This window comes from Nesoenas mayeri (assembly GCF_963082525.1).
Source record: "Nesoenas mayeri genome assembly, chromosome: 8".
Taxonomy (NCBI): Eukaryota; Metazoa; Chordata; class Aves; order Columbiformes; family Columbidae; genus Nesoenas; species Nesoenas mayeri.
The window spans coordinates 33,364,981-33,390,617 of record NC_137554.1 but is presented as its reverse complement, the minus strand read 5'-3'; the positions used below and the strand labels follow the sequence as shown (position 1 = coordinate 33,390,617).

The 25,637-nt window shown below is 52.1% G+C and overlaps 1 protein-coding gene across 1 annotated transcript; it reads left to right on the top strand.

Annotated features, from left to right (window-relative positions):
- Positions 1-996: 996 nt before the first annotated feature.
- MOB3C (MOB kinase activator 3C) lies at positions 997-23,265 on the top strand (the record flags this gene model as incomplete). Its single annotated transcript, XM_080348595.1, has 4 exons — positions 997-1,081; positions 9,344-9,839; positions 19,321-19,523; positions 23,236-23,265. The coding sequence occupies exons 2-4, from the start codon at positions 9,422-9,424 to the stop codon at positions 23,263-23,265; spliced, it is 651 nt and encodes a 216-aa protein (XP_080204721.1). The 5' UTR covers positions 997-1,081; positions 9,344-9,421.
- Positions 23,266-25,637: the final 2,372 nt, after the last annotated feature.

Here is a 25,637-nt window from a genome sequence, read left to right as displayed (position 1 = left end):
TTCTTTGTTTCCTGCATCCCTCAGGGATGAGCGTGGACACTGGTGCTGGCTGTGTCCCTGAGGTGGGGGACAGCTGCTTTGCTGCCTGTGAACCTTGCAGTGACATTGTACGGCTCCTTCAGTATTTGTGGGTGCTCCTCCATGGATCTGTATGTCCAGTTTATTTTTGTTGGTGGCCAGGGGGAGCCTGTGGTTCTCCCTGGGCCAGATCCTGATTTTAGGGGTGTTACTTCAGCCTGAGATGATCTGCAATGATGGTGAGAGATTTGCTCAGGAGTGGGGCCAGGCTGATGTGGAAAAGGCTTTTCCTCCGTAAACCATCCTGTGGGTGCTGGGGAGGAGGATGCATACACATAGCTGAGCTTTTGGGGTTATGGCTGTTGGATGGAATTAGCTGATGATCACGATGGGAAGAGGCTGGACAGACAAATCCATCAGCTTGTGCATCACTCCTGCCCCAGGAGCTGAGGTGCAGGCTGCTTTGCCTCTAGGTTTTACCTTTTCTGCAGAAATGTGCTGTAGGTGTGAGGCATCTCAGCCATCTCACATTGCAAGTACATGTGAATCCTGCGTGTCCTCAGTGCATCCTTCTCCCATCACCTGGCCCATGACCTGCCCTTCAGCTGTGTCTCTAAAGGGGACAGTAGGTAAGCAAGGGGGCTGCTAGGGTGTGCAAGACCCTGTCAGCCAACATTCAGTGCTGCCAGAGCCCTGATTCCCTCTGGCTCTGCCCAAAAACAATCTGCCAGCAGCTGCTGTGGTTCTCCAAGGTCTTATTTGCTCCTAATAAGATGCTGCTGCAGGTGACAAATCATTTGTCACCAGCACAAGGAGAGCAGACACCTTGTATGGCCCATGCTGAGCTCTCTCCTGTCCACCTGCTCCGGGATGCTGCTGGATAATAGATGATGTTTCACATCACTGGGCAGGTAACTTTGTTTTTAAGGACTGTTTCTGAACATTGTGGCTCAAGGACAAACCCTGGCATCGCCTGGAGCCGAGAAGCCCCTTTACAGAGGAAGGAGTCTATGTCCTGCAGAGATCTCTCCTACTGGATGCACAGTCTGCCTGTGGTCAGAAGGTAAACCCAGCAGCGGGGAAGCCAGGTGGGGTTCAGGGAGGCAAACCCTCATCCTAAACCCTCCTGCTTTGTGCAGACCTACCCGGCAGCCGGATCCTCCCTGCTGGCTTTGTGATTTCCTTTCACACACTGTTGCTGCTCTTCACCCACCACCTCGCCCCATCACCTGCAAACGCTTGGCTGAACCTGAGTTTAACACACATTTAAGCAAAGCCTAGAAATGTTTCTCTCAGTAGAACTGTCCCAGTGCCAAACTATTTGCAGATGTTTCCAGCAATGCTTGCATCTCATCTCATCTCATCTCACCGCGGCTGCTCCCTTGGCAAAGAGATGCGACTGTGAGCACCAGGTCCGTGCTGCTGCCTCCCACCTTGCCACAGCACCCCTAAGCATCACATGTGGGGTGCAGCACCAGTTTGACACCACCACCCAGGGCATGCTGACCCCAAAGCAGCGTCCCAGGCTGTGCCGAGCCATCCCACGCTGGCTGGCGGCTCCTCTCGGCGCTGAGCGTGCTGGCACAGGCTTCCTTTCACCGAGCGGTATTTAAATACCGCAACGTGCTTCAGAACTCACCCCACCTACGAGAGCAACAGACAGTAAGTCTGCTCTGCGCAGTGAAAGTTTGGGATTGGTTGTTTGGGTTTTCTTTTTTCTGCTGTTTTCTTTCCCCTTTCTCTGGCTTTTCTGTTTTGGATGGTGTCCAGCTTGGCCTGGCGCTGGAACCCCCCGCTGTTTTTGGTGTGCATGCAGAGCGGGGAGGGGAGAGAGGCCATGCAGAAGATGGGGCGGGGGAGATACTGCAGGGTTTCATCTCCTTCCCCATAGCGCGCTGCTGTCCCGTGAAAGCCCGGAGCCACCCAGCAGCGTGGGACCCCGTGCCAAAAAGGAGCTCAGCATCCAGGAATGGTGCGTGGGTGCCCACCCGTGGCCGTGGGGGCTGGCAGAACGGATTCCCGGCGGCTTTTCCCTGGACAGCCGGCGAGGTCAGGATATGACATCACCGGCCGGAGAAAAACCCTCGGCCCCGGGTTTCTGTAGGCAAAGCCCGGCGAGCGCCGCAGCGCGGCCGCTGTCCCTGCGCGGCCGCTGTCCCTGCGCTGCCGCCGATCCTGCGCGGCCGCCCCCGAGCTGCGGGCAGTCCCGGCGGGCAGCCTGTGGCTCGGGCTTTTCCCTTCTTACTCGCTTTTACTTTTGTTCCTCAGTAAGAGCATAAAGTGCAGCGGAGGAATTTGGGGCTGGAAGGCGGCTGTACCAGGGGAGGAGGTGAGTCCTGGGGGTGAAAACAGCCAGTGCTGCACCCCCGAGGATGCTCTTGCGGTGCTTTTAAGCGCAGGTTGGGCAAGACCTGGCGGGGGTCAGCGTGGGAAGGAGCATTCCGTCACCCGGCCGGGCTATGGGCGCTTGCACAAGGCTCTTCCCCTTCCTCCGGCGTGTGTCTGCGCTGCTGCCAGTGTGTAAATACCGAGGAGCCCCTTTTAGGGATGCAGGAGGGTCCGGGACTGCTGCTGCTGATTAGTGCAGATGGCCGGCGGTGCGGAGGTGAAGGGAAGGGGGGACCGGCAGCCCCACGCCGGGTGGGCAGACACCCGTTTCCCCGGTGGGACGGTCCCGACAGCGGCTTTGCCGGTGTCGGAGGGAGGGTGGAAAGTTGTGGGCGGGGGAACTGGGTGGGAGCGAGCGGTGGAGATGGGTTTTCAGCAGCTGGTTTGGCTCCTCTCGTCTTCTTTGCCGAGCTTGCGGGCCCAGAGCGCTCGGTGCTGGGGGTTACGGCGCTGATGGTGGAGTAATCACCCTTGGGACTGAACCTGAGCGGTTGGGTGCTGTGGAAGCCATTGGACAACTCTTTGCAGGGCTCCCAGCAAATCCCTGGCAGCAGCAGCAAGGTCTCAGCCTCCAGGAATGAGGTACCTTCAGCCCCACATGGGAATCACCCCTAAATGAACTGGATATGCTGCCTCCAATCTGGAGAGATGGGGCTTTGCTTTTCCGCTTGGTGGCATCTTGGGTGACTTGGGGAAAACCTCAGAGCATTTGGGCCAGGCTGTGGTCCCCAGGGAGCTGCTGCTTTGCTGGTGGCATGGCAGGGAGGCACAACAAGCAGTGGGACAGAGACGGGACAGTGGGTCTGGGCTGGGGGGGCAAGCCAAGGTGTGTGCAGTCCAGTTGCTGGACCCCTGCTTGGTCCATTTTGCATGAGCTGGGGATTTTTGAGCACCAGGCGAGCCGGGGAAGCACCAGGGTGCCTTCCCGGGCAGCTGCCCCCATAGCTGGGGCACGGGGGGCTCCATTCTGCTGCTGCTCTAGAGATGGGTGCTTGAGTGCTGCCTCGGAGGATGCTCCCATCTCTTGTGGGTTTGCACAAGGAAGATTCGGCAGCAAGGAGATGCCACTGAGAGCCCAGGGCTTCTCTGTAGCTCCCCCAGCCCACGTGTTGGGCCTTGATCCCCCTCCCGGCGTCTTGTCTTGGCTCGTTTCCTGGAATTTTCCATCGTTTGGGTTATATTTGGGATAGGCAGCCAATAACCCCGTTTCTCACGGACAGCCCAGCTGGGGCTTGGCTCCAACAGGAAGCACAGAGGAAGCAGGGCCAGCGCCCCAACACTGTGCTCCCCAGCATCCTCTGTCTGCAACCCCCCTTTCCTTAGATGATGAAAACCACACATGGCTGTTGTGAAGGCTGGAAAAAGGGGATACATTCCCCTCTCTAGGACCCCTGTATGCCCTCAGCCCCTGGCTAGATTGGGGCTGGGGTGGCAAGGGATGCTTGGGAGAGGCAGCTTTTGGCCTTTGGGGCACTTGTGATGCACTTCCAAATCCACCAAGAACAAGCCTGGTTTGCGAAGATGTTCTTGGACAGGTTGAAGTCCAGACTTTGCAACAGAATTTCTCTGGGATTTGAAGGGAAGATCAGAGACAGTGCTGGTGAGTCAGCAGCCAGACAGTAACACTTCCTAGAGTGGTGAAAAGCCAGCCAAGCCCTGGGGCCAGCTGGTTGCTGCTCTGGCTGCCCATCTGGAGGCTGGCTGGCTGTTCTGGGGCTCTGGCAGAGGGTGGCTGAGGTACCTGCCCTGCTTCTCCGCTGGGGATGGGGCAGGATGTGATTTCTACCCTGCCTGTGGTGCGGAGAAGGGAATCCCCTAAAGCAGAGAAGCAGAAGTAGGTATCTGGATGGCCGAAGGCAAGATCCCCCTGGGGAAGTCCGAGGGGGATGTGCAGAATCGGTGGTGTTCGACCTCTGCTTTGCTCTGCGGAGCCTGGAGCAGCGTGGATCTGTGCTCTCCCCCCATGGCCTCGTCCCAAAGCAGGAGTCCCCCTGCGGGTTGCCCATGGTGTCGTAGCGCTGGTTCTGCTGTTGCATGGCTGGCGAGGGCTGGAACCTGCTGCTAAAGCGGCTGCTTGTGGTTTCCAGTCGGATGCTTGTGCGAGTGTGTAACTGTCTCGGGCAGGATCCAGAGGGGACGTGCTCGGCACTGGAGCTGCTGGTGTCAGAGCCTTCCCCTCTCCTTACCCTCCACCATCATTAATGCTTCCCGGGGACACCTGTAAAGCACTTTTCTCCTTGAAGCCTTTGCTTTTGCAGTCCTAAATATTAATATAAAGGCAGCCTGGGCATGGACAGGAGTTTTGAAGTTGGGGAAACTGAGGCAGGGAATGTGGGACTGTCCCTGATGTCCATCACTCTGGAGACTGGCAATGTGTTGGACTGATCCTTCCTGTTGGGTGATGACTAAAGTATATTTGGGTTCAAAGCTAGTGGTTTTGGTTGGGGACGTTGCCTTGCGCCTGCAGGACCGGGGAAGGAAGCCCCCTCCTGCCTCTCAGCCTGCTTTCCCCTTCTGTTTTGCCAGTTTCTAAGCAGACCTTTCAGAGTCGTTTTTAATTTACAAAAAGCCTTTGCCTTGCTGCGTTCCTCTGTGGTTTCCAAATGATAAAAAAAGAAAGAAAAACGCTTAAGTAAAAAAAACCCAAACAACTCTCAAATCTGAAATTAGTGGCTTAGTTTGACCCTGAACTAACATCCCCCCCCATCCAGTTCATTTCCTTTCATCTCTGGACCTGCCAGCAATCTAGGAAATCAGTTTTTCACGTGTCTCTGCCTGCTACATCCCCAACAGCGGCCCTTCCTTGTCCTTGCAAAGCTTAACTCTGCGCTCATTTAGCTCTTGCTAAACCCAACTGAGTTTCGCTTCTGCTGCCGCCAGCAAAAGCAGGAGCAGGACTGAAGCCAGCAGCCTTCGCAGCCCTGGACAGGGTTTTGTGGCCGTCCAGCTGGGTTTGAAGCCAGCCCTCTGCACAGCCGAGGCTATTTTGGGTGTGTGGATGGGGGTGAGCACCGAGCACGCCATGGCGTGGATGTCCCACGGGAAGCAGTGGACTCTTTCTACCCGGCAGCTTCGCTCATTCTCCTCTGATCATGGGGGGGACACAGGGTGACAGCGGGGAAGGTCTTCGGCCCCACAGCCACTCTGGGAGCAGGACAAGGTTTATTTTTGGGGTTTGCAGATGCTGCGGAAGGGGACGTGTGAGCCCCCGGGGTGCCGGTGTGGTGAAGGGGGGGTGCAGCCCTTTCCAAGGCTCCTCTTGGGGAAGCTTTGATTTTGCACGTGGGAAGCGAAGGCAGAGACCTGCAGGCAGCGGGATGTGTACGGTCATGTCGTAGGAAGCTGCTGTCTAAGCTTGCTGAATGGCAGCTCGCCCTTCAGATTTCCTAAAATGGGCAGTGTGAGAGGCGATTTGGACTTGGACAGATCTCCTGTCCCACCCCAAGCCCCACTGGACCATGGTCTGATTTCCAGGAACATGACAGCCTCCAACATCAGGCGCTGTTGAACACCGAGCCACAGCTAAGCCTTGGAAGATCTCCCATTTTCTGTCTCTTTTCTTGGACCTGTCCCAAATACCTGGTCAGTGATGGAAGAGCACTGGCCGAGTTGGATGCATGAAAGTGAATATCGGGAAAATCTGATCTTGTATTTGCAGCTGATGCCACTTAAACTCAGGGTGCATCTGGGTCCATTCCCAAAGGACTCTGCCTTTCTGCCCTGAAAGTGCGGGTGGGTGCTGGGTCCCCACCTGAGGGGAAACCGAGGCATGGGTGACTCTGCAGGGACTGTTCACTCTGACCTGGTGCATCCCATCTCAGTGCCCCAGCTGCAAGGGCTATAGCTGGTATTTAAAGCCGCGGTCATGGCCTCTGTGCAGCTCCCTCCCTACATCACGTAATTCCCTGCACATCCATCTCTCTGGGCAGTGGAAGCTTTGGAGCAAGTTGGAGAACAAATCTGTTTTTTGGCCTGATGCCTATCCCTGCTGCTTTGGGCCATAAATCCCAGGATATGTTTTTGGCTTTGTGTTAAATTTAATTTCTGGAGAACATTTTTCTCCAGTAAAGATTCACAAGGCCTTTTAATGACTCGGTAGCTTGGTTGTGATGCTGGTGAGGGCCCTGAAAGGAAACCGCTCATGTTACCCTGGTATGTACCATTGCCTGGGGAGCACAGAGGCTGCGGTGCTGTGTCGGCATCCCATGGGCTCCAAGGACACGTCTGCTCCCAGCACTTGCACAGCAATGGGTTTTGCTCCCTCGGAATCTCATTAGAAATAGGTAGAAAACACCTGGCAGATGTTTACCAGGTTTGCTGCTCCTTTTTCTTTTTAAAAAACTGGTGTTTTGTTTGGATGGTACTGAAGCAAGAAGCACATTCCCACCTGCCTGATGAGTGAGTGCAGCTTGCGGGGTAACACAGAGATGTAGATGTGGATGATGCAGAGATGCAGCTGTGGGATGCGTCACGGGGCAGTAGGATGGCTTCGCAAGATGGGATGCAGAGTTTATTTCCCAGTGAGTGGTTCAATATTTGCAGAGGACTTTCCACCTGAGGCACAGGAACACGGGAACCCCCTCAGATTGTGAAATCAGCTGATGGCCTGCGAGTGATGTGTTGGAGGGGATATCATCTGCCAGGGTGGCTTCTCATCAGCCTTTCCTCACACGGGAGATGCTCCACTCCCTGCAGCATCTTGGTGGCTGCGCTGGACTCTCTGCAGCAGTTCCCTGTCCTGCTGGAACTGAGAGGCCACAACTGGACACAATATTCCAGGTGTGGTCTCCCCAGGGCAGAGCAGAGGGGCAGCAGAACCTCTCTGACCTACTGACCACCCCCTTCTAACCCACCCCAGGCACCATTGGCTTCCTGGCCACATGGGCACAGTATATATGTGTGCGTGCATATTTTAGAAACTGTTAAGCGTTAGCAGACTCCCTGGCAGGCTTTTTTTAGAGGCGATATCAACAGGATGTGCCTTGAATACGTGACGCTGAGCGGGAAGCCCTGGAGAAGCGCTTTTCTTAGCAGCTTTGCTGTGCCCACAGCTCCCTGGCCTCTGTTGGGCTCCCTCGGGGCTGCCGTACCAGAGATCCTTCCCTTCAGGACAGGTAGGAGCCAAGACATGGTGCCGCTTCCCCCATCCGCTGCCACTTTGGAGAGCTTGTGATTTCATTTTTGAGGTGGGGAACACGCTTTTTGACACGATCAGAGCTTGGGGCAGGGGAGGAAAGAGCATCCAAAAGCATCCTCTAGTCATTGCCCTTCAGCAATAAATGAGGACACCAGGGCTGGAGGCATTAAAATTCCACCCAGCCGTATGAGCTGGGGAAGGTTTGCAGATACCCGGTGTTAAAGTCATACTGCATAACATTGTGCGGTGGCTGTGACCCCCTCCATGGGGCAAAAAGCACCTAAAAACTTACAGTTTCAGGTCTGGTTGTACCTCAGTAAAGCAGAGCACAGCTGGCTCTGGTACCACTGTGCCGTGAGCTATGCAAAGGTCGCAAAGCAATGCTCCTGCCTTGGGAAAGTAAGAGCACTAACAACACCCATGCTGGGTTTTGCACCCGTGCCAGGGTTTGCACCCACACCACGGGCTTTCCCCTTGCAGATACGTACTGGCTGTGGTGTAAAAATCCCCACAGGGGATCCTGTGGGTGTTTGGGGTGATCACTAGGTCCTGCTGCCTCCCAGGGATGCACAAGGATTCTCTTGCAAGATGGTCTCTGCTGGGCAAAATAGGATCTGCTTGTGGCTCAGGACTAAGTTTAGAAAACAGAGTTTATATAGCAAGCTTTCGGCTAAAAGCTGTCTTTTTAATGATGAACCTGCATCCAAGTTTTGCTTGGGCACCATTCCCTCCTGCTCGTGACTTTGGGTAAGTCACTTCCCCTTTCCATTAATCTCCTTTTCTTGTTCTTTTTTTAACTCTTTCTGCATCTCCTCTTGTCAGGGGGAGACTGTTGGAGGACTTTATCTTCCCTAAACCATATCAAAGCATTTAGCACAAGGGGGACTTGATGTTTTGTTACCACCACTGGTGATGAGCACAGGTAACTAAATGCACAACCGTATTTCAGCCTGTCTGGGACAGCCATGGGATTCCCACTGGAGCTTCAGGGAGGAAAATGAAAAGAAGGGAAATACCGCAGCCTTCAGCCCTAGTCTGTGCTGCTGAGCTCGGGCAGGAAGGGGTGAGCTCAGCATTTTGCAATGACTTCCAGACCGAGTCACCCAAGTCACCCGGAGCATCGAGTCACTCGGAGCATCGGCTGCCACCCGGCCGGCTCCTGTGTGCATTGTGTGCATCTGGCACGTCACCTTGCGGTGCTGCTCTGCCGCTTCCCTTCTTCACGTGTGGGTTTTGTTCTTTTGAACAAACACATGGGGCAGAACAACAAAAATAATCCCCGCTTTTCCCATTGATCTGTGTGAACCAGCAGCCGGCTGTGGTCACAGCGTGGTCCCCAGGGCATCGTTCACCAGCCGCCGCAGCAAGGTTGCGGGTTATTTGTGCTGAGAAATCCCTGGGAAAGAGACAGTTCCCCTGTGTTGGGGGAGGAAAGGGCCACCAGGTTGGGACTGTCCAGACTGCTGAGCTCCACTGATATCTTGGCTCTCACTTTATTGCAGCGGTTACTAATAAACGCCCTGCAGGTAGGAGGCTGGCTGGAGCCCGGCGAGCGCTCTGCCTGCCATCGAGCTCTGCATGGGACACGTGTGGCAGTGCTCACCCTCACCAGTGCCCAGAGCTGCTGTGGGAGGAGGCAGCAGCTGCTCCAGGTCACCTTGGTGGGTGTGAAGGGGCTCACCCCAAATCTCCATCCCCGTGTGCTGCCGCAGCAGCGGGACCAGCCAGCGTCCTGGTGCGAGCTCATCCCTGCAAGCGTGCCCATGTGTGCAGACCGAAATCTCTCTTTTTTCCTTCCAGAAACCTTCACCTCTGAAGACCCCTTGGTTTTCACATTGTGCAGAACCTCTGTCCTCACCCTGGCTGGCCCTGCCCGTGATGGCGTTGTGTCTTAAGCAAGTCTTCAACAAAGACAAAACATTTCGTCCTCGAAAGAAGTTTGAGCCGGGCACCCAGCGCTTCGAGCTGTACAAGAAAGCCCAGGCCTCCCTCAAGTCCGGGCTGGACCTGAAAGCGGTGGTGCAGCTGCCTCCTGGCGAGAGCATCAACGACTGGATCGCCGTGCACGTGGTGGACTTCTTCAACCGCATCAACCTCATCTACGGCACCATGTCGGAGTATTGCACGGAGAAGAGCTGCCCCATCATGTCAGGAGGGCTCAAATACGAGTACAGGTGGCAGGACGATAGCAAATATAAGAAGCCGACCAAGCTGTCGGCCCCGCAGTACATGTGTATGCTGATGGACTGGATCGAGATGCTCATTAACAACGAGGACATCTTCCCCACCAGGATAGGTGAGTGTGCTCTGGTTCTTCACCAGAAGGCTGGGATTGTAACCAGTTCATTTTCCCAAGCCACTGATGTGCCTCAGGGTCGGTATTGCTGAACTTTGCAATTCCAAGAATAGTGGATTCCTCCTCAGTGTCCGTCCCACACCCCCTTGCTGCGAATTGTTCCTGGGATTCCTCCTCCGGCTCCTCGGGGACATGGAAAACTATGTTCTCCTTTTCTGTGCTTGAATTCTTCACAGTATTCTGTGCTTGTGAGAAATGAGGGCTGGTAGGTCATCAGCTTCCTTGGCCTTTGTGCTGAGCTGCAGGGCTGGTTGGAGGTGTTCATCACACACCCGCAGTGTCCTCTCCTCTCCTCTCTCCTCTCTCCTCTCTCCTCTCTCCTCTCTCCTCTCTCCTCTCTCCTCTCTCCTCTCTCTCTCCTCTCCAACCGATTCCATTTCTTTCTAGTTCTCCAGGTGGGTTCACGCTCCCAAAGGTCTAACTCTTGTTCCACCCTGCTGCTCCGCTTCTCAGCTCTCCATCTCTGCTGGTTCATCGCAGCCCTAATTACACATCACATCTTGCTATTTAGCAGAGATGCCTGACCCAGGATCTGGCCTTTCCAGCTGCCAGCCCCCAGCGTGTACCATGCATCCCTTCAAAAAGTTTGGCCTCAAGAGCTTGCAGCAGCTGCCAAAGGCAACACAGCTTGCAAACTAACCCCTCCGCTGCTGCCCTGCAGCACTTGGCAGCTGCTGGGCTGATATTAGCCCTCTACTTAGCTGTGTTCTTGTAGTTTGGGGAGATGAGTTCAAGGGCTGGAGCTGAGTTCAAGGGCTGGCGGGGCTGCCGGAGCCGCAGGTCGTACCTCAGAGCTATTGCTTTTCAGATGAAACACAAAACTACTTGAAAGTAAAAGCGGATTTAAGGAGCTTTTGGGGGAACGCCTGGCTTTGCAAGGCTGCTTGACCTTTTCTGTTTTCCCAAGCAGCACAGCTGACCGAGCCATATGAAATCAGTGCAGCTTAGGTGCAGTATTTTCATTAATACACTGGGAAACATTGAAGAAAATGGTCTGTGTGGGATTACTAGCTGCCACTAATTGTTACAGCCCCATTTTGCTCTGCTGCAATGCCTAGCTGTGTGTTTTTTCCATTCAAGTCTCCAGCCCTTGGAGGCTCAGAGGGGTCACAACTCCGCAAGCAAGAGGACGGACTGGTTGTGCCATACTCTTTAATTTCAGCTTTCTGGGGTGGGGTGATCCTGCTCGTTGCTGGGGGCTTGGATGGGATGACCTCTGAAGGTCCTTTCCAACCTAAACTATCCTATGGTTCCCTAGACCCCTCGGAGGTGCAAAAGCCAAGTACAGTCGTGGCTGTGCTGGTTTTCACTTCATTTCATGCACTTCTCCCTCCAGACAGAGGGAGGGATGCCTAGTGCCTTAGGTTTCCACTTCTCCTTTCATTCTGGTGTGGGGGCAGTTCTGGGTGAGACACTGCAGGCTTCATGGGGCAAGCCCATTCTTTTCTCTTCCAGAGCCATTCCTGGGTCCCTCTTCCAAGCCCCTTTCTGAGTGGGGGGACACCTTCATGTCCCCAAGTGACTTCAGTCCCCTTGTCCGTGTGTCTTGGTGCTTCTGGCAGGGAACTTCGCCTGAGATCGCACTTCGAAGCGCATGAAAAGCTGTTGTGGGTGGTGGGGGAGGAGGGAGCCAGTGGCAGTTTGTCATCAGCGTGTCCCCAATTAACTGCCTTTCACTGGCCTGCCTTGTGCGCCGGGTAATTACTTGGCAGCTCTAGCATTTCAGAAGATGGAGGTGTATGGTTGAAGGGAAATGTCACATCTGCTTGTTCCTGACAGGCCCCATCCTCGTTGCTGTGTTGGAGGATGGGGGACGTGCAGTAGGGACGGACATGGGGCTTGGGGACAGTGACCAGGGTGAGCAGATAGAGATACTCAGCGTCCCCCCAAAAGAGCCATCCCCTTGGGGGAAGACCTAGAAAAAGGGGAATAAGGCACTGAGAGGACACAGGGGAGATGTGAGCTGTTCTAAGGAGGGGAAAGGAGTCTGATGATGTGATGGGGGGAAATTATAAATGTCATGTTTTGCAGTTGCAGTGAGGCTCTTCAATATTAGCAGCAGAGGTGGGTTTTAGTGTGAAGGTTTGTTTCAGTCCTGCTTGTACCGCAGAGTCCCCCAGCAGGGCTGACCTCTCTCAGCATGGGTTTCATGAGCTGTGTTGTGCATCTCAGCTTTCCTTCCTGGCCCTTCTTTGCCATGTGCAATAAAACTGTCCCAGCACAAAGATTTCCCTCACCGCAGACAAAACAGGCCTTTTTCTGTTTGTTTTCTTTTTTTTTAGAATCAGCAAGTGTTCCCCAAACTTGCTAACGTTGCCTGAGGCTAACCTCAGCATCCTTCTCCATCCAAAAGGCTACAAAGCCTGAAGCAGCACATGATTCAGCGGGGCTCACTCATGGCTGTCCTGACAGCTAAAGGAGAATTATTTCATGGGTCAGAGAGGGAAAATCCTTTGCCCTGGGGTGAGAGGCACAGCTGGAAATGAGCAGAGATGGTTCACTGGCTTGTGAGCTCACCAGGTCCTTTTGCATCAGTCTTTGGCTGGGGTAGGTGGGCACAGCTCCAGTGACCGGAGCGGAGCTGGGCTGATTTGCGCCACTAAAACATCTGGTCCTTCAGCATGTGTCAGAGATGTGAGAGGAGCAGAGTCACCCGGGTGACAAACACCCTTGGTTTAGCCAAGCTGTGTGATGCAGAGCGTATGCTGGAGGGGCACCTGGCATCCGAAACGGCAGCAAGGGAGCCCAGTGTCTGCAGACAGCGGAGTTACCAGGCAGGAGCACAGCCCTGGGGTGGCACGCTTGCACCAGTATAAAATCCCTGCGGTGGTTTAATAGGGTCGTGGGGAGATGCTGCGTCTTCCCCATCCCCAGGGAAATCCACCCGCAGGGCTCAGTCCCACTGCTGTATAATCCTTCCTCTGGCATGGAAACCTGTTTTTATGCTGCTCAAGATGAGAAAACACCCTGCAAGGGGTGAGCTATGCCAGCCTGATCCCTATAAATCTACAGCAGCAGCAGCTTTCCCAGATGATCTGTATCAGTTTGCATGTGCTAGCGCCCTGTTTCCACTCTTCCAACCCATGTAGCTGTCCTGAAAAATACATTTAAATGGAGAATAAGCGTTGTTCCCATGCAGGAAGAAGGATGAATGATTCTACAGGTGTATTTTTACCAGCTGGTAAAACTATATCTGTAGATTACTTCAGTGAGGAGCCACGTGAACAAATCAGCTCCTCCTGGTAATCCTTCTGCCCCATGGTGGCTCATTTTGGGGAGCTGCTGCTGGATGGAGGGTTGGGTGGATGGGGTTTGCAGGGCCCTGGGCAGTCACTTGGCTCTGTCTGCACCATTCAGCCCAGTATCAGGCTGCTGGTTGCACCAGGCCAGCTGTCCCACACCAGCACCGCTGTGGATGCTGAAACACCCCTGTTATTAAATGAATGTGGATGCAGGGCTTGGACCAGAGCCAGGGCCAGAAACGCCCCATGCTCTCTGCCAAATGCGCCTGTGGCTCTAAAGAGCATCAGTCACGGGAGATTTTGGAACGGTTCTTGGAAAGCTTTTCAAACCTTGAGCTCTGCCATTCAAGTGTAGTCCCAAAACAATTATGAAAACCAGAGAAAACTTGGTGTGAAATCATCCAGTACTTTCTCCCCGTAACAACAGGAGAAAAATGTTCAGAATTCAGCTAATTATTGCTGTTTTCTCAGCTGGCTATTTTTTACATGATTTGTCTTTTATTTTTTCCCTATTTTCTTCCAAAATTAACACCATACCAGCTTGCAGCAGCCATCACGCCATTAGTTTTAAATGGGGCTTTAAAGACTTATTTTTAGGAAAAAATGAATCACCGAACACTACTGTGGCCAAATTGGAATTGAGAAATAATAACAACAACAATAATTCATCACATAGTTCATTGAATTACTGCTTTTGCAGAGGAAAAAATGCAATTGCCAAGAAGCAATATAGCTTCCCAGTACTGATTCATCACGAAGAAATGAAATTGGCTGGAGCACGAGGGTTAGGGACGGGAGAGATGGCAGGAAAGATCCATTCGCAGTCCTTCACTGTAAGCGCAGGCACTTTGTTACCTCTCATTTTCATTTCCTTTTACACGTGGTCCCACATGGTTTCCTTATGTTTTGAAGCAATCAGAATAGAGTGGAGAAAACAGACTTCTCAGAGCATTAAATCACATCTCGGGGTTTTCAAGCAAAACATCCAAGATAAACCAAAGGTGCTAATTCGTTTCAGAGCTGTGAGTCACGTCGCTCGCCTTGCAGTGGGTGAAATTGTACCTGCTGTCCTTACAGCTTTTGCCCTGGCTTGGAGCGTGGGTGGGGGTCTCCCTTTCCTGCTGCTGGGGATGATTGCTGTGCTCTGCTCCTCCTGGGATCGGGCTGCCTTTCTGCCCTGGGACAGGCGATACCCCTGGCAACCAGCAATCTGGTCTGGGTAACGCAGACCTGAGATCAGGGGTGGAGGAGAACAGCTGACCCTATGTATAAATGTTTTTCCCTGCATCCAAGCGAGCTCACGTGGCATCTTGTGGTCCCCTCTTCATCTATCATGCAAGAAGAGTCAGAGGTGGGGTTGGATGGTAGGTTCTCCTGACACTCTACTCTGCCCTGGGGGGACCACACCTGGAATATTGTGTCCAGTTGTGGCCCCTCAGTTCCAGCAGGACAGGGAACTGCTGGAGAGAGTCCAGCGCAGCCACCAAGATGCTGCAGGGAGTGGAGCATCTCCCGTCTGAGGAAAGGCTGAGGGAGCTGGGGCTCTGGAGCTGGACAAGAGGACACTGAGGGGGGACTCATTCATGGGGATCAATATGGAAAGGGGCAGTGTCAGAAAGATGGAGCCAGGCTCTTCTGGTGACAACCAGTGACAGGACAAGGGGTAATGGATTCAAACTGGAACACAAGAGGTTCCACTTAAATTTGAGAAGAAACTTGTTCATGGTGAGGGTGGCAGAGCCTGGCCCAGGCTGCCCAGGGGGGTTGTGGAGTCTCCTTCTCTGCAGACATTCCAACCCACCTGGACACCTTCCTGTGTAACGTCATCTGGGTGTTCCTGCTCCATGGGGGGATTGCACTGGATGAGCTTTCAAGGTCCAACCTCTGACATCTTGTGATTCTGTGATTCTGTTTGCTGCTGCTTCCTCCAGGGTTGCTGGATGGTGAGCACCAGTGATTTAAATGCAAAGGTAATTTCAATGCCTTTAAATCAGCTCAGATGGGTTTTGTGGTGTTCTGCTGCTCCTTGGGGCAGCTGGGACCATCAGTAGGACATGCTGGGGTGGTGTTGCTGTGTTGCTGTGTGTGTAGGGCTGCAGAGGGTGAAGCCATCCCAAGGAACCTCAGGCTGCCAGTGTGTTTTGTCAAAACTTAGGGCTCCATCCTGACTTTCTCCTGGCCTCCCACACTCCTGCTAATGGGTCATCTCAGCAGAGTCAGTCCCACCAGCCTCATCCCCTCCTCTCACCAGGGTGCTACTCCTGCTGGTTCCTGCCAGCGCGTACCACCTCAGAGATGGAAAAGGTCCCCCAAACAAGCGCCACCACTGCCCCGTTCCCAAGTGTCACTTATTGGCACATTGGCCACTAATGGGGTCTCTCTGCCACCAGCTGTGACACTGCTCTGCCTGGCCCAGCCTGGCATGGAGCTGGGAGCCACATTGGGAGCCGCCTCCTGCCCCACACACCTGGGGAATGGGCCCCATTGCTCCCCCCTTGCTGCCACTGGGACCCCTCCCAGCAGCCAGGACAGCTTCAGCGGGAACAAATGGGGGCCTGTCTGCTCAGTTTAAAGCTAAATATCTGCAAGGGCAGGATAGATGCGTGGCCAGTGCTGAGATCCCTGTCCCAGGGCTGTGCCCAGTTGCAGGAGGAGGCACAGGCTGCTCTCACTGTGTCCCCTCGTGTGCTGGAGAGGATGTCACATGTGTCATCTGCTGTGCCAGCAGCTGTGACCCAGGGCCAGCTGTATTTATGACAGATCTTTCTGCTGCTCTCGCTGCGTGGGTCAGATCAGCTTTTACTGGAGAGCCCTTTCCTTCCAGCTCTGGGCGAGGGGATGGGGGCTTTCTCCAGTTCCTCACTGGTGTGGCCATTGCCTGCTGGGGCTGCTGTGGTTGCTTTCCAAGTCACTTGAGATCAGCAGCGAGGCACGGCTTCTGCTGGCAGAGGCAACCTGCTTATCAGATATCCGCCCCGCTTCCTTCCCACGAGGAAACACTTTGATCGGCTGGCGCAGGTCCCCGTGCCAGATGCACGGTCCGATTGGGCATCCATAGCCTGTATGGGGGGGTCCTGGCACAGGAGGCGCAGACATGGCTGCAGCACGGGGAGGGGACACGGGACCAGATGGCGCAGGGTTGTGTTCTCGTCTTCTGGGGCTGCCCATCCCTCCCTGGGCATGTGTGTGAGTGAGAGGAGTGATGCAGTGAGAAGGATCCAGAGCCAGACCCCAGTGATCTCTGGACCCAAAGGACCACGGTGGGTGGTTGGCATGGTGAGATGGCAGGCTGAGGGGTCACCTGTAGAAGTCCATTGGTGGCTACCAGCCTCCACTACAGCTTGGCCATGTCTGGAGGGGGTGGCCACACACTGACACCTTGTGATGGACACAAAGAAGAGCAGCCCGGGAGCTGCTGCTGAGTTCACATGGAAGCACAGTGATGGGGCAGCCCAGAAGGGTACTTGTGGGTCCTGGCAGCTTGGTGATATCTTTCCAGGCAACAGCGCCCATAGTTTCCAAGAGCTGCAAGATTTACGCTAAATCTCTGTTCCCGGATGCAACAGGTGCTTTTGGAAAACCCAGGTCGTAGCTGAAGGTGTCTGTCCCTCTAAGTCTTTCAGCTGCCAGCATGTCCATGAAGACTTGCTGGCAACTGATTTATAGGGCAAGTTCATTTCTGGCTAACATCAGGAAAAAAGTGATGGAAAGCCATTTGTCACCATCTGCCAGTTCTGGAGGTAGCTCATCTGACAGCTGTATCTGGACCACAGATGCTACCAGCCCTGGGATTCTGACATGCTTTTGGTCTGCTGCTTACTGCCTGATGTTATTTCTCTCTCAGCTCAGGACCAGATTGAGATTTGCTGTTTTCCTTCGCTATCAATTTTTTCAGCTTAGCAATAAACTCCTGGGGGCTGGTGAGGTCTGATTTCTCCCTGGCTGCCTGCTTTGACCCAAGGAGACCCTAGGCAAGCGGGATGGGTGACAAACCGGAGGAACAAATGCATCGCTGGCTGCCTGCTGGCACCTCGCTGGGTTTCTGGCAGCGACGGCTCTCCTCTGCTTCCAGGGAGCCAGGCTGTTCAGAACAGCATGTATTCCCCAGCCAGGGCCCGGCAATGTGCGCTCATCAGAAATTACTCGCCATCGTGAATTTTTCTTTATTAAAAGAAATATTTCTTGACTCGTTCTTCAAAGCTGGTCTGCAGGGGCTACCTTAGCAGCATGTCTGAGTCCTCAGCTGGGTGATTAGGGCTTTTATTTGCTCAACAAATTCTCACTTAGTGCAAAAGGTTCAAATGAAGCTGTTGATAAAGGAGCGTGTCCCTCCTGACTTGCAGGGAAACCTGGAGGTCTCTCTGATTCCTCCCCTGGTCAGACCAGCAGGTAAGGGCAGAAGCAGAATTCCAGTGCTATCTCTAAGCTGCTGGTTTGCGGAGAGCCTGGTTGTACTTTGCCAGATATGAACACCAGTCCCAGAAAGTCCTGACAGGATCTGTTAGAGCTGGCAGTGACATGGGTCGTGCCAAGGTCCCTGCTGCCCTGGGGCTGCAGCGGGATGCTGGTGGTGCTGAGCAGCAGCCACGAATCCATCTCAAAACCACCTTTCTGTGTTCGTGTGGTGCTGAGCTGAGACGTGTCCTCCTCCACGTGGTGGCCGGGACATCAACCTGTGACATGGGCACACAGCTCTGCCCTACCTGCTGCACCCACAGCTGGGACAGATGCACAAAGCAAAGCGGGACTGGGCTGGGGTGAGGGTGACACTGGTTTAGAACAAAGACCATTTTCTGTTATGAGTTCTGTGATACTGAGCCCAGCACCCGCCAAAGCCTGGCCATGGAAAACAGGCTCCACACGTGATGCTGGAGGGACAGATCCTGTGCGTTTGCCACCCACGGAGGAGAGGGGCACGGCACTGCTGCTGCGAGACAGAACTGCCAGGAGCCTTTGGGAAAAACAGTTTAATTGCCTAGCGAGGCTGATGAGAAAGATTCAAAGATAAAATTACCATTTTTAATTTTTTCTAGCTGAGAGATTTGCTGATGCTTTCCACAGTACAAAATGTGTGAGCTGCCCATGGTTCAGCAGAGATTGTTTGGAAAGATTTTTAAGAGGTTATGTGCTGCATTAATAAGAAGCTAAGGGAGGAGGCTGGTGCAACCGTGGGAAGAGAGGGTTTTATTTTGTTCTTTGCAAATTTGCATTGAATTGCTCAGGGGAGAGGAAGAAACTCCAGGAAAACAAACTCCAGTTGTTTCATTTTCCTCCTTCCAAAAAACACGTTCAGGGTTTCAAAGCCATGTTTCCTTTAGAGATTTACCCCAAGCTTGCTGACGCTGTGTCACACCTCTGAGATTTTCACTGGGACAGCAGTACATTTAGACAAGGATGGAAATGTAGAGTATGAAGTTGCATCCTTGTGTGGGACGAGGCTAAAAGTGCAGAACAATGTGGGGTGAGTCCCATTTATGGACAACCTGGGAGGACATTGCAGGAGGGAGCATCATACCGGTGCAATGAAATTGCAAACTAAGGGTCATTAAGATGGGAGGTTTTCTTTCTGTTTTCATAAGACATTTGTTTGAAACGAGGATCAGGAAAAAATAGGTAGAAACCCCACCTGTTTCTGTTGGTGCATCAGAAGGGAAACGTGAGGGTGTGTGGAGGAAGAAAAACAGTATGAAGCATGGTTTTGATTCAGAGGACTGGGGAAGGTATCTTTTCTGCTGGGAGGAGGTTTGGTTTTGTTCACAGACCTGGGTAAATACAACTTGACCTACACTGTGCCTGCACAGGCTTGTAGGGAAAAGACAGGGAGAGGAGGCAGAAGGATCCTCTGCCAGGTTGCTCCGGATAGAGACAGATGGGGAGAGATGTGGCCTCCTCCACTGGATGAGAACTTTTCTCTCCTTGGGCAACTCCCCAAATCCTCAGATTGTGTCTGTGGGAAATTGCTGGTTGTGCAATGAGGAAATACGTGGGGAGAGCTAGATGGCACATTGCCCAGCATAGCTGTCACTCTTGACATTAGCTAAGGGAGTCCTTCCTCATCATCCATGGCTGTCTGTTAAGCCCGACAGTGACATTTAAACGCCATCTGTTGTTTTGGTTTTGATTTTTTTGGAGGGGATGAGAAGTCTTCAAATGGCTTCCAACATGCTTTTGCTTTGCAGGTATTCCCTTCCCCAAGCAGTTCCAGCAAGTTTGCACTAAGATCCTCACCCGCCTCTTCCGCGTCTTTGTCCACGTCTACATCCACCACTTCGACAGCATCATCAACATGGGCGCTGAGGCTCACGTCAACACATGCTACAAGCACTTTTACTACTTCATCAAGGAGTTCAGCCTCGTTGACCACCGGGAGCTGGAGCCTTTGGTAAGGATGCCCTGGGAACGGGGAGGTGAAGGGGTGAGAGTGGTGTGGGCTGAACACAGCAACCATACATTCAGGTGGGGGTTTGAACTCTGAGCAGTGCAGCTCTCTGGGCTTTTTCAGCCATCTCACCTTTCCTGTAACCACCAGCCTTAGTGCTCTCAGACAGAACTTCCCAGCAACACTGAGGACACCCTTTATGCTTTGAAAACCCCCCTTAAGCTTTGCCTCTGCTGCCATGTCTATGAATTGCTCTTCAGTATCCTTAGCACCACCATAACACAGAGTCTTGGTAGCTCTCATGCAATTTGTACATCAAAGTGTTTCCAGCCAATTGTGTCCACATGGTTTTCAGGGGTCAGATTTTGGCCTGAGTCTCGTCTCTACAGTCTTGAGTTTTCCTATGAGGGGACTAAGGTTCTGCTTGAGCTCCTGGTGTGAATTACAACGAGGCTGCGGGAAGGGAAGCCCCAAAAGGACACGCAGCTCCAGACAACAGCTGGAGAGGCCTCGCTAGAGCGCCAAGTGTATCTGCAGCCTCCCTTGGGAAGCAATTAGCCAGGCAGAGAGTGAGAGTCCTTGAAAAGAGCAGGACTGAGGGGAAGCAGAGGCCAGACAGCCCAGGCACATCAACTAGAAAATGCACATAGTTTTATAAGAGAAGCAAGCGTGTCACAAAGCAACATTGAGTTTGGTCTGACCTAGGAAGAACATGTTGTAATGGGGAGAAGACTTAATAGGGAACCCAGTCATTAGCATACTGGGGTTGCAGAAAAGGCCATATCCAGCAGTGGAGAGACAGGAGAGACCAAGAGGGTCTAATCCTAGAGAGAGAAATTGCTGCCTGTTTAGCACTTAGCACTTTACTCCTCTATTTTCATTTATCTCAGTTTGCTGCCTGTCTACCCTGATCATGATTTGGGGGGATGAAGAGATTATGATCTAATCAGGGGAGATTTGAATGACAACAGCATTTACATTAATTATATCGTAGAGAGTTTGATTGTGACCTATGTTGTCACAATGGCCCTCAGCTCCAGAAAAATGGCAGCTCGGTGTCATTCTGTCCTCTGTTAGTCTTCCTCACCATCGTTCCTCATGACAAACTTCTTTAGCATTGATATACAGCCCATAATGGTGCCATCTCCTTTGACTGATGCTTGCTAATGTAAATTATTAGCACCTAATAGCCAAAGCAGAGGCTGACATTGCCAAGTAGGCTTTCAATGCCAGTGACTCACATGCAACAGGAGATGATTTATGGGTCTGGATGAATCTAAGATGAACAGATTTTCCTGTGTGATGCAACCAGGGTTAAACAACAAGGAAGCTGTGTCTCATTTGTTGGTGTGCCCATTGCCTGGCATCCAAGCCCTAAAGCAGACCTAAAAACCCTGGAAACCTTCCCCTAGGTGATGACTTGCTATAGGTGTGTAGGAGAGTGTCCTGCAACCAGAGGACAGCTTGTCTTGGATGCAATGCCGAGTTGGGGAGGGTGGGACAAGTTACTGCAGCTTATGAATGACTTTCAAATGCTGAAAGTGGTCCTTCTGGCCATTCTGTTACCCCAGGGAGGTTTCATGGGTTAGGACTGATCCAGGAGCTTCCAACAGCATCGCTCTCTGCTGCAAGCAAGGAAAGCAATAATGGGAAGTTTCTTCATGTGCATCCCAGAGGTTTTCCAATGAGCCCCGGGACCTGGTGTGGCTCCAGTCCATTGTGCTGTGGGATGTGCAGTGTTCATGCTGTTCTGGCTTTGCTTCAGCAGCAGTTGTGAGAATCCACAAATAGTAACATCCAACCTCTGCAGCACTTTACACTTGACCTCAGTCCGTTTTCCTGTGGTTGATTACTCTCTCCAGCCCAGGGCAGAGCAGCAGTGACGTGCTCTGCTCATTCCTGTTCTCCCTGGGCTGCACCGCAGCTGCTCCGAGTTGGTTTTAAGTCTTGAAGGATTTCTCAACTGGGTTGACACATAAGCAAGGAAAGACGGTGCATTGCATCTGCCTTTATTGTAGGCAGTCTAAGACTGCAGAGTTAAGTTTTTGTAAGTTCTCAATGTTTGTGGAAAAGCGATAATCTCTCAGTAGGGATGAGGTGAAGTTTCCTTGACAAGTTCAGTCTCTCTTTACTGCCTCACGAACCCAGACAATGGTCCTAACCTTGCATGTAGATGGCCAGAGTTAGTCCACATTAATCCCATGACAGAGGAGACTCCTGCCTGCAGAGGTGCCTGTTCCCTGTACGTGACTATGGGAGGCCACTAAGCATCTGGAGGGAGCACATCTGGAGCAGGACAGCAGTTTTGAATGCTATATTATGGTTGGAGATTTCCAGATGTGGGCTTTCTACTGAGGAGCCCTACTTGTGAGATTTAGGAGTAAGAAGAAAGAGAAAAACCAGCACCTCCCCAGCCAGAAAATGTCCTGTTAGGCCCATATAGCTTAGAAAAATTACAGGAGTTGTGTGATGAAGAAGTTCTTGGTTTTTAAGCCTGTCACTGGCCAAATCTCCCTTTGCTGCCTCAGTTTCCCTTTTGTCAAACTTATATGGGAAGTGATTTCTTAGCAGCAAATCTTGAGCTGAGAATGAGGCAGCTCCTCTGTACAGGCAGAACTAGTGACAGGCAGTGATTCACTCTCTTAACAAATCAACAAACGTGGGGGCGGAGAGAAGCCACGCACTTGTTTCCTTGCCAAGGGCAGGTCATGGTCCTGGGCAGCAGGGCTGGCAGAGATCCTGCTGGTTCTGTACCAAGGCAGAGCTGTGAGGATTTCCAGGGTATGATGAATATCTTGGACACTTGTGGCCAGCCCGAGGAGCTCACAGGCAGCTTGGCAATCCACTGGCCACCTCAACCCACCCTCTACAAAGCTGCTTTTGTGCGTGGTGCTGTGCTAGTGGGGTGGGCTGGATGCTGTTGCAAGAGGATGTTCCTAGTCTGCTCACTCCCCTCTTCTTTCTGCTTCCAAGATGTTTGCAAGTGCTTCCCGTTTGCAACGCAATTTTGTGGCAGAGCACCAGCTTTTCATTTGCTGGCTGTATTCTGGACTCAAGTGATTCTGCGTGTCGCTCCCACAGAGAAACCTTCTCTTTGCCACTGTCCCCGTGGTGGATTTTAAAACCAAAGCTTTCAGCACCAAGTTGCAGCTTCTGTGCCCCTTGGTTATATCACTAAAGGGGCTTTTATAGGGTTACTCAAGGGTCATCCTGCTTTCCTGATTCTCCTTTTTTCAGAGTTACTTCCTTCCTTCTCTGCAGACCAGTCCCACTTCAGATCTATTCTGGGAGTACATTTTAATGTGCAGATCTTTCTCTGGGGTGCGTGGGGGGGTCTGCAGGCACACACAGATTCACAAGCCATGAACCAGTGAGAATCACAGACTTTCCTCACCGCAGCAACGTACACCATTGGCAAGTTATTAGTTGAGCTCCTTAAGGCAAGGACAAATACCGTCCTCCACCAGCTAAAATCCGGGTGCGTTCCTAATGCCAAAATAACCTCATGCCGCAGAGCCTGAGGAGGGTGCCAGGAGGGAGGCAGAGCAGTTCCTGGGGGGGCTGCCATGGGAAATAGAGAAGGGCTCACTGAGACTCCCACGGTCGCTTCCTTGGGTTGATTTTGGACACCTACCAACCTGCCTGACATGTCCCTCTGTTGAAACCTGCCTTACGCACTTACTGTTTCTTTCTTTTCTCTCCACTTCCAATGCAGAAAGAAATGACAGAACGGATTTGCCACTGAAGCAAATTTTGGCAGGTGAACTCAGCTGGCTCATTCGGAGTCCAACGGGACAAGACACCCTATGATGGGAAACCTCTCCCCAAGGACTCCCTCTGGGCATTTCAACTCAATGAACTATGAACACTGCAGAAGAGCCTCTTCAGGCCAGGGACAAATCCCAAGCTTGCCAAGCATCTCTGCACAGATTTTTATTTTGTCTTAGAAAGCCACTGACTTATTGGAGAATGAGGCAAGTTTGGTTGACTTTTGCACACTCTGGTTTCTAAGACTCAACCCCATGTCTGAGAACATCCCTTCAGCTGCCTTTCCTCTTGTTTTGTCCTCAGCTACACCAATGTCCAAATGTTTTAGCAGCGATTTCTGCCCTGTGAGCGGGTGTGACCTCGGCTACCGAGTTATGGCTGTTACCATTCCCACGTGCAGCGGGTTTGTGATGCCATCTGAGATCAGCTCTGCAAAGCTGGTGATGATTGATCCCAGCTGCCTTCATGTGGTTGGGTGCTGATGTATCATTTTTAACCATGAGCTCTGAGTGTCCCTTCTGCCCTGATTCGTGTTTTACCAAAGGGACTATTTTTTCCCCCAAGGGATTGGCAGAAGGGACTTTGTGACGTTCTAAGGTGCATCCAATGCCGCTTGGACTAATGGCAAAGTGGCCCCATGACAGAGGAAATGAAACAAGCCATTTTTGTGACCAGCACAGTCTACCTGAGAAACACTCAGTGCTGGAAAGAAACTGTTGCGAGAAAACAACATTTTTAACATGTCAGTATTTCCTGATATATTGTCTTGGCTCAAGATCAGCACATTCCAGCTGTAGAAATTGTTCTTTTTCCACTATCCAACCCTACAGCACAGTAAATCAAGTGGAAAAGGGTTTTAAGAGACATCTAAATCTGCCCTGTTCTTCCAAAAACGCAAGACCAGTCCTTCTCAAACCGTTTGAAAACACACTGGTGCTACCTGGTCTGTACCATTATTCCCCTGACAGGTATCGCATCTCATCATTTCTCCCCCTTCTGTTTGCAATGCCCGATAACTAGTGTTGAGTTCCCTGAGCCATTTTTCTTTACTGTCTTTGGGGAGTCAAAATCAGATTGTCTGAGCCACACAAGCGTTATGTTTGTGTTTCCTGCCCTTTTTTTCTGGGAAAGTTTTGTATACCAGACACAGCTGATATTTATAATCTGGGGTTTGCCCATTTTTGGGGTAGGGAGGGGATGTGGCTAGAAAACATAAATATTTAGGCCAACATGAAAGTGCACAAGTGAATTTTTAGTCCTCAAAGCACTTATTTTGTTGTGAAAATCTATTTTTTTTAATCTTGTGTACCAGATGTATATTTTTACATGGAAATAAAACAGAGCAGAATGGACACAAAACCACCTCATACATCATTCCAATATTTTCTGTGTAAAATAATCAGTCAAGTCCAAACATTTCTGTTCTGTTTTTAATGAAATAAATGTGAATAAGCCTGAATAATTTTTCCCTGATTTGTCTGTAGTAAGACAGGCATCATGAAAAACCACGCAGGACAATATGAAGAGCACATTTGCCTCCAGAGTTGCAGCACTGATGGATCTCAGTGCCACGTTGAGACCTCAACTTGCGTCTCACAAAGCGGCTTGACGGAGGCTGATGCTGCTGCTCCGCATCCCCCCCTTTCAGACTTTCCACCAGCATCCCACGGTGGTGAGTTTTACTCACTACTTTTTGCAGAGGTGTGTGGTTCCCGGGGTCCATGTTCCAGCCTCTTCGTTTAAATCAGAACCACAGGCACAAATTGCTGCGTGGTGCAGAGGCAGGAGATGACAGCAGCTCTATCAGGAGCCTCCTGCCTTCCTGAGGAGTGGAAAGGCTGAGGGAGCTGGGTCTCTTTAGCTTGGAGAAGAGGGGGCTGAGTGGTGACCTTATTAATATTTATCAATATATAAAGGGGGAGTGTCAGGAGGATGGAGCCAGGCTCTTCTCGGTGACAACCAATGGTAGGACAAGGGGTAATGGGTTCAAACTGGAACACAAGAGGTTCCACTTAAATTTGAGAAGAAACTTGTTCCTGGTGAGGGTGTCAGAGCCTGGCCCAGGCTGCCCAGGGGGTTGTGGAGTCTCCTTCTGTGCAGACATTCCAACCCGCCTGGACACCTTCCTGTGTAACCTCATCTGGGTGTTCCTGCTCCATGGGGGGATTGCACTGGATGAGCTTTCCAGGTCCCTTCCAACCCCTGACATTCTGGGATTCTGGGATTCTGTGAAGCCTGCTTGGACTCAATGCACAGAACCCTCTGGGACTGGTAAGGCTGGGATGCTGTCTCAACAGTGGGGTCTAAGGGATGAACAGACAGCAGCCTACAGCTACTTCAAGGTGACAT